The sequence below is a fragment of the Cherax quadricarinatus genome, chromosome 7 (genome assembly GCF_038502225.1).
Source record: "Cherax quadricarinatus isolate ZL_2023a chromosome 7, ASM3850222v1, whole genome shotgun sequence".
Taxonomy (NCBI): domain Eukaryota; kingdom Metazoa; phylum Arthropoda; class Malacostraca; order Decapoda; family Parastacidae; genus Cherax; species Cherax quadricarinatus.
In genome coordinates, this window is record NC_091298.1 from 68,287,033 (window position 1) to 68,299,915 (window position 12,883).

The following is a 12,883-nucleotide window of genomic DNA, read 5'->3' on the forward strand; positions in this document are numbered from 1 at the left end:
CATTGCCCTGTACGTCGACATGACCAGGGACCCAACAAAAAACAATATCTTTATGTTTGGTACAGATACGGCGTAGCCAAAGTTGGATACGGAGAACTAGGGGATGAGATGTATCAAATTTTCGTATAGCCTGTAGAGCACTAAGGGAGTCTGAGACTACTACAAATGATGACACAGGCATAGATGCGATACGAATAAGTGCTGCAAGAATGGCATACAGTTCAGCAGTAAAAATGCTAGCTGAATATAGTAAATGTCCCCGCACGACGCTGTCCGGAAACACTGCTGCGAATCCGACGCCGTCTGAAGACTTAGAGCCATCTGTGTACACAGCGGTGACATGAGAATGGGAGTGGAAGTGATCAACAAAAAGAGAGCGGGAAGCCACCGTAGGCAGTTAAGCTTTCGAGCAAGGGAGTGAGAAAGAACAGACCCGAACAGCTGGAACTTCCCAGGGGGGTAGGGAAAAGTGAGATGCTACATAAACATATAAAGGTGGTAACTGAAGGGAAGACAAGAGTGAATGTAGGCGAAGAGAAAAGGGACGGAGCAAACAGGGGCGGCGAATGAATAAAGAATGTCTACTAATATCGGTGACCATTCTATAAATGGAAGGATTGTGTAGATCGTGAGAGCGTACATAGTAGCGAAGGCAATGGGCATCACGGCGATCAGACAAGGATGGAACATTCGCTTCTGTATAGAGGCTCTCAACAGGGGAAGAGCGAAAAGCACCAAGGCACAAACGTAATCCTTGGTGATGGATAGAGTTAAGGCTAGAGAGAGTAGCAGGAGAGGCCGCGGAAAAAATCTGGTCATCATAATCGAGTTTCGATAAAACGAGGGCTGAATGTAGGCGAAGCAGAGTTTGACGATCAGCTCCCCAGGAAAGATGAGCAAGGGTTTTAAGAAGGTTTAGCCGGCTGTGACAAGTTGCCTTCAGAGAGGTTATGTGAGGTTTCCAGGATAACCGACGGTCAAAGAGAAGGCCTAGAAACCTGACTGTATCACGTTCGGGGATACGGGAGCCATAGAGATACAAAGGATGATCGGAGATAACAGAGCGTCTAGTGAAAGTAATTTGGCGAGTTTTGGTACTTGAAAATTTAAACCCATGCGTGGTGGCCCAAGTGGAAACACGGTCGACCGCATGCTGGAGAGAAACTGCAATAAGATGACAGTCAGCGCCTGCACAAGCAATAGCGAAGTCATCAACATAGAGTGATGACCAAATATTGGGTGGAAGAACAGAGGCCAAATCATTTATAGCAAGGAGAAAAAGTGTTGTGCTTGGGACACCTTCAGCTTGGACGAAGTCCGGGGAAAGAACATTATTGACTCGAACACGGAAATGTCTGTCAGTTAAAAAGTTCTTAAGGAAGGATGGTAGATTGCCTCGGAGGCCTAAGGAATGGGCCTGGGCCAAAATATTATACCTCCAAGTTGTGTCATATGCCTTCTCAAGGTCAAAAAATATGGCAATAACTGAGTGATTATTCGCAAAGGCATTATGAACATACGTATCCAAGTGTAGTAAGGGGTCTATGGTAGAACGACCCTTACGAAAGCCATATTGACTAGCGGAGAGACTGTTGTGTCTCTCTAAATACCACATTAAACGTCGATTTACGAGACGTTCCATCACTTTGCAAACTGCACTAGTAAGAGCGATGGGGCGATAGTGGGAGGCATCATGTCCTGTAGTACCCGGTTTGCGGAAAGGGAGAACAATGGCAGATTTCCACAGCTGGGGAAGAACTTCTTGTGCCCAAATAAGATTGAAGAGGTGTAAGAGGACTACAAGGGCTGACCGATGTAAATGTTGTAACATACGAATATGAATGTCGTCAGGCCCGGCTGCCGATGATCGGCAAGCTGAGAGCGTTGCCTCCAGTTCTTGAAGTGTAAAAGGCACATTATACTGTTCTTCTCTGAGAGAAGAAAAGTCCAAGGGTACTAACTCTCTGGCAGACTTTGAGGAAAGAAACGAGGGGCATAGATGGATCCCTCGGGAAATACGGACCAGATGTGTGCCAAGTTCAATGGCAACGTCGAGAGGGTTTGCTACATCAACACCAGCGACCCGTAGAACAGGAGCTGGGTCAGGAGAGTATTTACCACTCAATTTCCTCACTTTTTTCCAGACTGCACTCATAGAAGAAGCAGAGGTGATGGTGGAAACATAGTCTCGCCAACAAGTGAGTTTAGCTTCACGGATGACACGGCGAGCGATCGCACGCTTCTGCTTAAAATGAAGAAGTCTCTCAGCGGTTCTATTGTACCGGTACCTGCCCCATGCAGCACGTTTCAAACGTACTGCACGAGCACAAGCAGGAGACCACCAAGGCACGCACTTCTGAGAATGCCTGCCTGAAGTTTGGGGTATAGAATGAGAAACTGCGGTATAAACTGACGTCGAGAAGATGCGTAGGAGCTCATCAATGGAGGATGAAGAAGGAACCTCACTAAAAGCAGTGAGGTGTGAGTAAAGATCCCAAATTGCCAGCGAGGGCTACGGAAAGGTGGTGAATAGGAAGGAGAAGTAAGAATGATCGGAAAATGATCGCTATCATGTAAGTCTGGTAGAACAGACCAGGTGAAGTCTAGTGCAGTGGAGGAAGAGCAGACTGATAGATCGATGCAAGAGAGAGTATGAGTACGAGGATCAAAATGGGTGGGAGTACCCGTATTTAAAACCATGGAGGAGGTGAGAGGCGAGAAAAGCCTCCAACTGAATGCCACGTGAGTCACAATGAGACCCCCCCCAGAGGAAATGGTGGGCATTAAAATCACCAAGTAACAGAAGTGGTGGTGGTAAGGATGAAACAAGAAAGGCAAAGTCTGGGATAGAAAATGCTCGAGAAGGAGAGAGACATAAAGAACATATTGTAAACCACTTATTCAAGTGGATACGGGCTGCAGTGTAATGCAGCGAGGTATGGACAAATAGTTGACAGTACAGAATATCATTGCGTAGAAGAAGGGCACTTTCATTAAAGGTCCCATCTGAGAAAGGATCCGAAGAATACAATAAATTATAGCCTGAGATAGGTTGGAAAACAGCCGAGTGTAATTTTGGTTCTTGTAAGCAAGCACCAACAGGGAAAAACCTGGAAAGCAACATCTGAAGCTCACCCCGATTACCCCTGAGGCCGCGGATATTCCACTGTAAATAGGCCATGATTGGCGATGAAGAAAATATCAGGAATCTGTAGGTAAAGGCACCTACGGACTAGAGAGGTTAAAAAAGTCAACGTGTGGTGGCATTGGAAGACGTTCAAGTAGCGAAGGAACAGAGCGTTGCGAAGAATGGGGTTGTGAAGAGGGAAGAGAAGGAACAGGAAGTGAATCAGTGTCCATTGAAGGTTTAGTCTCTGCAATATATTCTGAAATGGCTTCAAGTGTTTCTGAATTCAAAGATGTATGGGAGACCATATTGGAGATAGAAGGAGGAGGGTGAGTAAAGATTGGGACAGTAATGGACTGTACCAAAGTAGAGGGGGAGGGAAGAGTGTAAGGGACTGGAGATGAAGTGTGGGGGGGGGGGACAGAAGAGGCAGAAACCTGGGAGGTGGCAGAAGAGGGAGAAACTTGGGAGGGGACAGGGGTGGAAGGCATAGTACGAGGAGGAGGGTGAATCTCCACACTTGTAATAGAGCCAGAGAGAGGGGAAGAACTAGGTACAGAGACTGGAAAGGTAAAGTGTGGAGGTGGAAGAAGGGAAGGAAGGGGCAAAGAAGATTTGAGCAATGTGGATTTTTTGGACTTCTGAGAAGTAGAGGGGCGATTGGTATTAGGTGTCGTACGAGGTCTTGTCGATACTGGGGCTTGTGAGGAAGGACGTGAAGATGTGAGAACAGACTGAGTTGTAGTCGGGACGTCAGAGCCAAGGACAGCAAAAGGATTAGATGCCGTAGTGGCTATGGGAGGGGTAACAACAGAGGAGGCTGCAGAAGATGGTACCCCCAGAAGTGGGGGGATGTTTGGAAACACGAGAATAAGAAACACGGGGTAGTCTCCCTTGGAGGCGGAGATGAGTAACTGCCATAGCATAAGGGAGACCTTCTGCCTCTTTGAGGCAACAGATTTCACATTCATTTAAGTAGACCTGGCAACGGCGGGAGTACGAAGGGTGAGCTTCATTACAATTAAGGCAAGATGGAGATTGACTGCAAGATGTATTAGAATGGTCGTCGGCACCACAGACTGGGCATTCGGCCATAGATCTGCAATATTTCGCTGGGTGACCAAAACGCCAGCAATTTCTACATTGTTGCGGTATAGGTATCACCTTTCGAACTTGTAACCGATGTCCCGCGACATATACAGAGGACGGGAGTTCTCGGCTGTCAAAAGTTAAACGAGCCACATTGCAAGGGTAACATCTCCGCCCCCGGGCAGGAAGGACATAAGTGTCTACTTTGAGGATTGGGAGATCCTGGAGTTCCAGCTGTTCAAAAATGTCATTGCCACATGACTGGAAATTCTGTTGGACTATGGTATGGGGCAGAATGACAGTACCACTATAAGAATTGAGAGAAAGATGTTTTTCAATAGTGATAGGAGTAGTATCGATATTCGAAAGGAGAGAAAGATCATGAGCTTGGGTAGCATTCTGGACAGTGACGATGCGCATACCGCTCTTGAGAGCATGAAATGAAATATCTCTACCAACATGATGCAGGAGCGCTTTGCCAATACTATGGTCAGAAAGGTAGGCAGAAGAAGAAGTCGGTCTTAAAGTAAAGAATTTAGTCCATTGTGTGGTCCGAAACTGAGCGTGGAGAGGGAGTGCTTGACGTGTCGGTCTTTTCCGAGTAGAATGGGAAGGTAACGAAGGAGCATCATCAGGAGATTGACGTTGGCATTTAGGAGTAGGACCGGAGTTGGTCAGGCGTGAAATGGGCGGGCGATTCGAAAATTGCCGTACCGTAGAGGGAGAAGCCGGAAGCATAGTCAAAGGAGAGCGGAGTTCAGACAAATCGAAGGAGTCAGTCGAAGCCCCGGTACCTGAAGCGGGTGAGGAAACAGCACCAGCAAGAGGTACAGGGGCATCATGAGTGTCCGAAGAGTGGTCTAAACACAAGGCAGGGTCAGAATGGGGTGCGGTATCAAGAAGGGGCCCGGGGGTAGTGGGATCATGGACTAGGGCTGCCATGGTTAGGTTACTCCTTTGCTTTTTGTTTTTAAGAAAAAAAAAAGAAAGAAAATAAAAATAAAAAAAAAGAATAAAAAAAGGGGGGAGCGGGGAGGAATAGTTCCCAGGAGGAATGAAAGGGCCGGAAATCTCCCTCCGCGCCCAAGAGTACCTCAACACCGCTAGTAGCGCAGATGCAGCATGGAACCCGTGCCATACCCTACCCTTCATGCCAGTAAACCAGCAATCCGGGATAGCAACCTCACATCTGCCGAGCTACCTCGGTGGACAAAAGAGAGAGCGGCCGGATATCCGCCACAAAGCATACCTCCTTCGGCCACCACCCCCGGAATCCGAAAGGTGGCTTCCAGAGATACACCCGTCGCCCGAAAGACACCCAAAGCTACTCCGGGATACAGGAGAGGGATCGGGACATCCCCAGGCAATCCAGATTCCACGGCAAACTACGCCACCGCCAAGAACCTCAAAGGAATGGGATGGACCCCGGTGTCCTTTCCCCTACCTAGGAACTAGCGTGCCTGTGGGAGAAATCCCAAAGGCCAAAAAGAGGAAGGGCAAAAGGGAGGGGTGAGGAGGAGGAAGAGGAATGGAAAATGGGGAGGATGGGATAGGGGAGGGGAGAATGGGGGGTAATTAGGTTCGGTCTGAGGAAGAAGACCAACAGGGCTAATTCCTCAGACCAAGAGCCTCTTCACCACGCCAAGGAGCCCCCCTTGAAGAGGACTATACCTGAAGGGTCATTCGTGCAGTACGGAGAGACTGACTTCAATTCCTTGAATCGAGCCACTTTTACCAGTATTAAGACGCTCCCTTTTTCCTTGTGTAGATTAGTTAATTTTATGCACCCCATACCCATTCTGTGGGTGGTAGGTATGTGACACACACTATATTACTTATTCTTTATCCTTACACAAATCAACCTGATTACCTCCCTTTCCCAGGCATTGTACGAGCTTTGCAATTTCCCACAAGTACGTATACTGTAGTAACTATGAAAATGTATGACCCTTATAGGCTTAGTGCTTTTCCATATTATAAGAGGTATATTCTCTAATGTGAGCGCCCATCCTTCCTTAAAAAAAAAAAAATATTAAGGGATTTCTCTTCCTTGAAAAGGTGCTTCTACATCTTCAATTTCCAGCTCTAGAAATTTATATGTAATTCTCAAATTTTAATTAACTTGGTAAGAAGCAGAAATGTTTAACTAACCTCATTGTGACTCAGCTTGGGCTTCTTACGTGATGGCAAGTGTTGTGCAATAGTTCTCTCATCTGTAGGAGCTGAATCTTGACTACCCTCATCTCCATCGTGCGTTTTGTTAATAGATCCAGCCTGAAGTTAGGGATTTATTTTGTCTATATTTGCAGTAACTTTTCCATCTAGAATCATTACTTTAAGTGGATTCCCTCGTATAACTAAGATGGCATAATTTTAAGTGCTAAACCCAGATGGGTCAGTGTTGCAAGTAAGGTTAGGGGTGTGGGAAGGGTAGGGATTAGTGCACATGTAAAAACTTGCATAATAGGTTAGTTTATGTTAAAAAAAATAGAGTATCTGCATCAAAGGTGGGGCCTTCAGCAAGGTTAGTATGTATTAGGCTGGTGTGTGTGTTGCCAAGAATGTGGTTATTAATGGGAGAAAAAGTAATTTATGTGTTGTCCCTATTGTAAAAAAATTCTTAAATCATGATGAAAAAACACTACAGTAAAAACTTGTCATAATGGCCTATAACTGAAGATCTCTCGAGGCAGCTCCAATTGTTCCCTGGTTAAGGGCTCTTTAATCACAAACTGGACTTGGCCTTTCCCCTTCGATCAAACTTAAATACCTCCTATTCCCCAGGTGCTATATGTCCCCTACAGGTTTAGCATTTTTCCTCATTAGAATAAATTAATATTTGAAATGCTGTATACTGCAATTAACAAGGTACAAAACAGAATTATTGTTTTCCTCTTCCATTTTTTTTCAACAAACTGGCTGTTTCCCACCAAGGTATTGTAACCCAAAAATTAAGAAACACTCACCGTCATTTACTCCAACACTGTCTTGCCAGAGGGGCGGTGATACTACAGTTCAAAATTGCAAATATCCCCACCCGTCCTTCAGAGTGCAGGCACTGTACCTCCCACATCCAGGACTCTAAGTCTGGCTAGCTGGTTTCCATGAGTCCCTTTAAAAGTGTTACTTTGTTCACACTCCAATAGAACGTAAAGTTATAAAGATCACTCACGCCTATCTAACACACATTTGCACCCATAACCACCTTTCCTAGGATGCCCCCTCCCCTACAGATTTATATGCCCTCAATGTCTAAACCTCCTCACCAACCCCTCTTTGGCCCACTGGGTAATCCTGCACCTCCTCCTAATTCTCAAGCTACGAATTCTCTGCATAATATTTACACACATTTCCACTGCCTCTAGCCTCCTCCTTGCTGCAATGTTCACAACCCATGCTTCACACTCATATAACAGTGTTGGTGTCACTATACTCTCATACATTCTCCTTTTGGCTTCCAAAATAATGTTCTCTGTCTCCACAGATGCCTCAATGCACCACCTGCATTTTCCCCCTCTTCTATCATAAACCCACCTACTAACAAGTCCACTCCCAAACATCTGAACACGTTCACCTCCTCCATACTCTTGCCCTTTAATCTGATATCAATATTTCATTATGTAAATTTTTTGTTACCCTCATCATCTTGCTCGTTCTAATGTTCACTTTCAATATACACCTACCATCCGACTTATGACCTGCTCGACATATGACCATTCGACTTAGGACCGTGTTTTGTATGCCAAATTTCTGGGAAATAAACAACTGTTTGTGTTGTACACAGTGTTTATCCTAAACCTTACAGCATAAAAAGTAAAGTAAAAAATGAAACAATAAAATAATCATTACAATTTTTTTTTTCAAAAAGTCAGCCATCTCCCACCGAGGCAGGGTGACCCAAAAAAGAAAGAAAATCCCCATCATCATCATTCATCATCATTCAACACTTTCACCACACTCACACATTATCACTGTTTTTGCAGAGGTGCTCAGAATACAACAGTTTAGAAGCATATCCATATAAAGATACACAACATATCCCTCCAAACTGCCAATATCCCAAACCCCTCCTTTAAAGTGCAAGCATTGTACTTCCCATTTCCAGGACTCAAGTCCGACTACATGAAAATAACCGGTTTCCCTGAATCCCTTCACTAAATATTACCCTGCTCACACTCCAACAGATCGTCAGGTCCCAAGTATCATTCGTCTCCATTCACTCCTATCTAACACGCTCACGCACGCTTGCTGGAAGTCCAAGCCCCTCGCCCACAGAACCTCCTTTACCCCCCTTTCTCCAACCCTTTCGAGGACGACCCCTACCCCTCCTTCCTTCCCCTATATGCTTTCCATGTCATTCTACTTTGATCCATTCTCTCTAAATGACCAAACCACCTCAACAACCCCTCTTCTGCCCTCTGACTAATGCTTTTATTAACTCCACACCTTCTCCTAATTTCCACACTCCGAATTTTCTGCATAATATTTACACCACACATTGCCCTTAGACAGGACATCTCCACCGTCTCCTCGCTGCTGCATTTACCATCCAAGCTTCACATTCATATAAGAGTGTTGGTACCACTATACTTTCATACATTCCCTTCTTTGCCTCCATAGACAGCGTTTTTTGACTCCACATATACCTCAACGCACCACTCACCTTTTTTCCCTCATCAATTCTATGATTAACCTCATCCTTCATAAATCCATCCGCCGACACGTCAACTCCCAAGTATCTGAAAACATTCACTTCTTCCATACTCCTCCTCCCCAATTTGATATCCAATTTTTCTTTATCTAAATCATTTGATACCCTCATCACCTTACTCTTTTCTATGTTCACTTTCAACTTTCTACCTTTACACACATTCCCAAACTCATCCACTAACCTTTGCAATTTTTCTTTAGAATCTACCATAAGCACAGTATCATCTGCAAAAAGTAACTGTCAATTCCCATTCTGAATTTGATTCCCCATAATTTAATCCCACCCCTCTCCCGAACACCCTAGCATTTACTTCTTTTACAACCCCATCTATAAAAATATTAAACAACCATGGTGACATTACACATCCCTGTCTAAGACCTACTTTTACTGGGAAGTATTCTCCCTCTCTTCTACACACCCTAACCTGAGCCTCACTATCCTCATAAAAACTCTTAACAGCATTTAGTAACTTACCACCTATTCCATATACTTGCAATATCTACCACATTGCTCCTCTATCCACTATCATATGCCTTTTCTAAATCCACGAATGCAATAAAAACTTCCCTACCTTTATCTAAATACTGTTCACATATATGCTTCAATGTAAACACTTGATCTACACATCCCCTACCCACTCTGAAGCCTCCCTGCTCATCCGCAATCCTACATTCTGTCTTACCTCTAATTCTTTCAATTATAACCCTACCGTATACTTTTCCTGGTATACTCAGTAAACTTATTCCTCTATAATTTTTATAATCTCTTTTGTCCCCTTTCCCTCTATATAAAGGGATTATACATGCTCTCCGCCAATCCCTAGTTACCTTCCCCTCTTTCATACATTTATTAAACAAAAGTACCAACCACTCCAACACTATATCCCCCCCTGCTTTTAACATTTCTGTCATGATCCCATCAGTTCCAGCTGCTTTACCCTCTTTCATTCTACGTAATGCCTCACATACCTCCACCACACTTACATTCTGCTCTTCTTCACTCCTAAAAGATGCTATACCTCCCTGGCCAGTGCATGAAATTACCGCCTCCCTTTCTTCCTCAACATTTAAAAGTTCCTCAAAATATTCTCGCCATCTACCTAATACCTCCCTCTCCCCATCTACTAACTCCCCTACTCTGTTTTTAACTGACAAATCCATACTTTCCCTAGGCTTTCTTAACTTGTTTAACTCACTCCAAAATTTTTTCTTATTTTCATTAAAATTTCTTGACAGTGCCTCTCCCACTCTATCATCTGCTCTCCTTTTGCACTCTCTTCACCTTTCTTTTACTCTCCATATACTCTGCTCTTCTTATAACACTTCTGCTTTGTAAAAACCTCTCATAAGCTACCTTTTTCTCTTTTATCACACCCTTTACTTCATCATTCCACCAATCACTCCTCTTTCCTCCTGCCCCCACCCTCCTATAACCACAAACTTCTGCCCCACATTCTAATACTGCATTTTTAAAACTATTCCAACCCTCTTCAACCCCCCCACTACTCATCTTTGCACTAGCCCACCTTTCTGCCAATAGTCGCTTATATCTCACCCGAACTTCCTCCCTCTTACTTGTTGTTGCCACCTTCCTCTTTTCCCATCTACCTCGTACTCTAACTGTAGCTACAACTAAATAATGATCCGATATATCAGTTGCCCCTCTATAAATATGTACATCCTGGAGCCTATCCATCAACCTTTTATCCACCAATACATAATCTAACAAACTACTATCATTACGTGCTACATCATACCTTGTATATTTATTTATCCTCCTTTTCATAAAATATGTATTACTTATTACCAAATTTCTTTCTACACATAGCTCAATTAAAGGCTCCCCATTTACCTTTACCCCTGGCACCCCAAATTTACCTACTACTCCCTCCATAACATTTTTACCCACTTTAGCATTGAAATCCCCAACCACCATTACTCTCACACTTGATTCAAAACTCCCCACGCATTCACTCAACATTTCCCAAAATCTCTCTCTCTCTCCTCTACACTTCTCTCTTCTCCAGGTGCATACACACTTACTATAACCCACTTTTCACATCCAATCTTTATTTTACTCCACATAATCCTTGAATTAATACATTTGTAGTCCCTCTTTTCCTGCCATAGCTTATCCTTCAACATTATTGCTACTCCTTCTTTAGCTCTAACTCTATTTGAAACCCCTGACCTAATCCCATTTATTCCTCTCCATTGAAACTCTCCCACCCCCTTCAGCTTTGTTTCACTTAAAGCCAGGACATCCAGTTTCTTCTCATTCATAACATCCACAATCATCTCTTTCTTATCATTTGCACAACATCCATGCACATTCAGACTTCCCACTTTGACAATTTTCTTCTTCTTATTCTTTTTAGTAATCTTTACAGGAAAAGGGGTTACTAGCGCATTGTTCCCGGCATTTTAGTTGACTTTTACAACACGCATGGCTTACGGAGGAAAGATTCTTATTCCACTTCCCCATGGATATAAAAGGAAAAGTAATAAGACCAAGAACTATTAAGATAAAATCAAAGAAAACTCAGATGAGTGTGTATAAATAAACGTGTACATGTATGTGTAGTGTGACCTAAGTGTAAGTAGAAGTAGCAAGACATGCCTGTAATCTTGCATATTTATGAGACAGACAAAAGACACCAGCAATCCTACCATCATGTAAAACAATTACAGGCTTTCGTTTTACACTCACTTGGCAGGACGGTAGTATCTCCCTGGGTGGTTGCTGTCTACCAACCTACTACAAAAATGTTATGTTGATATTCAGTAGTAAGGTTCGACTTACGACCGGTTGGTCGGAACCGAACTCAGTCGTAAGTCGGATGGTACCTGTACTTCTTTTACATCTTCTCCCAAATTCATCCACCAACCTTAGCAACTTCTCTTCAGAATCTCCCAAAAGCATAGTATCATCAGCAATTGTGACAACTCTTACTTTGTGTTAAGTTCTTTATCTTCCAATCCCACACCTCTACCTAACATCCCTGCATTCATTTCTCTTAAAACCCCATCTATAAATATATTAAACAACAACAGTGACATCACGTATTCCTGTCTAAGACCTAGTTTTACTGGAAAATCTCTCCTGCATACCTTAACCTGAGCCTCACTATCCTTGAAAAAACTCTAAACTGCTTTCAGTAACCTACCACCTATTCCATACACTTGCCACACTGCTTCCCTCTCTACCATATATTATACCTTTTCCACGTCTATAAATGCAATGAAAACTTCTTTACCCTTATCTAAATACTGGTCAGTTATATGTTTTGATGTAAACACTTGCTCTACACATCCCCTACCCTTCCTAAAGCCTTGTTCATCTGCAATCCTACTCTCAATTCTTTCAATAACAACTCTACCATACACCTTACAAGGTATACTCAACAGGTTTATTTCCCTATAATTCTTACACGCTTGTTTCCTTGGCCTTTATACAAAGGAACTATGCATGCTCTCTCCCAGTCACTCTATCATACATTTATTAAATAAAAGTACCAACCATATCCTTTTCTAATGCTACTTGCTCATCTACCATGTCTTCTGCTGCTTCTGTCTCTTCTACCATATCTTCTTTGTCTGTGTCTTCCTTCTCCTCTTCAAGTATCTTCTCAATTTCTTCACCATTTTCTGCTGCATCCTCCTCTTCTACCATATCATCTTTGTCTATGTCTTCTATCTCCTCTTCTACTTTATCTTCCTCCTCTTCTGTTTGGTCCTCTGACACCCTATCCTTTCCTTTCTTTTCCTCAGGTGATATAATGTTTTCATCTTCCTGTATTAAATTTTCTTCTTCATCCTCTTCCCCTACACACAAGAAATAATTAATCAGTATAAACCAGAGAGAAAGTTTCAAAAAATATATCCAATAAGTTTAAAAGTTTTTTTTTAATATGCTATATGACCCTTTATGGGTTTAGTTTTTCCTAATAAAAATAA

At 43.2% G+C, this 12,883-nt stretch overlaps 1 protein-coding gene across 3 annotated transcripts in view; it reads right to left on the reverse strand.

Moving 5' to 3' along the window:
* The window catches only part of LOC128687065 (proline-, glutamic acid- and leucine-rich protein 1-like), a 32,246-nt gene that overhangs the window by 1,498 nt on the left and 17,865 nt on the right, over positions 1-12,883 (reverse strand). For 2 of the 3 annotated variants that reach the window (XM_070082674.1, XM_070082676.1), the window contains exons 13-14: positions 12,447-12,751; positions 6,368-6,490 (exon numbers count right to left, since the gene is read on the reverse strand). In XM_070082674.1, the coding sequence (XP_069938775.1) occupies positions 6,368-6,490; positions 12,447-12,751 (428 nt within the window). The remainder of the gene's footprint in view (positions 1-6,367; positions 6,491-12,446; positions 12,752-12,883) is intronic. The other variant, XM_070082675.1, reaches the window with a different exon arrangement.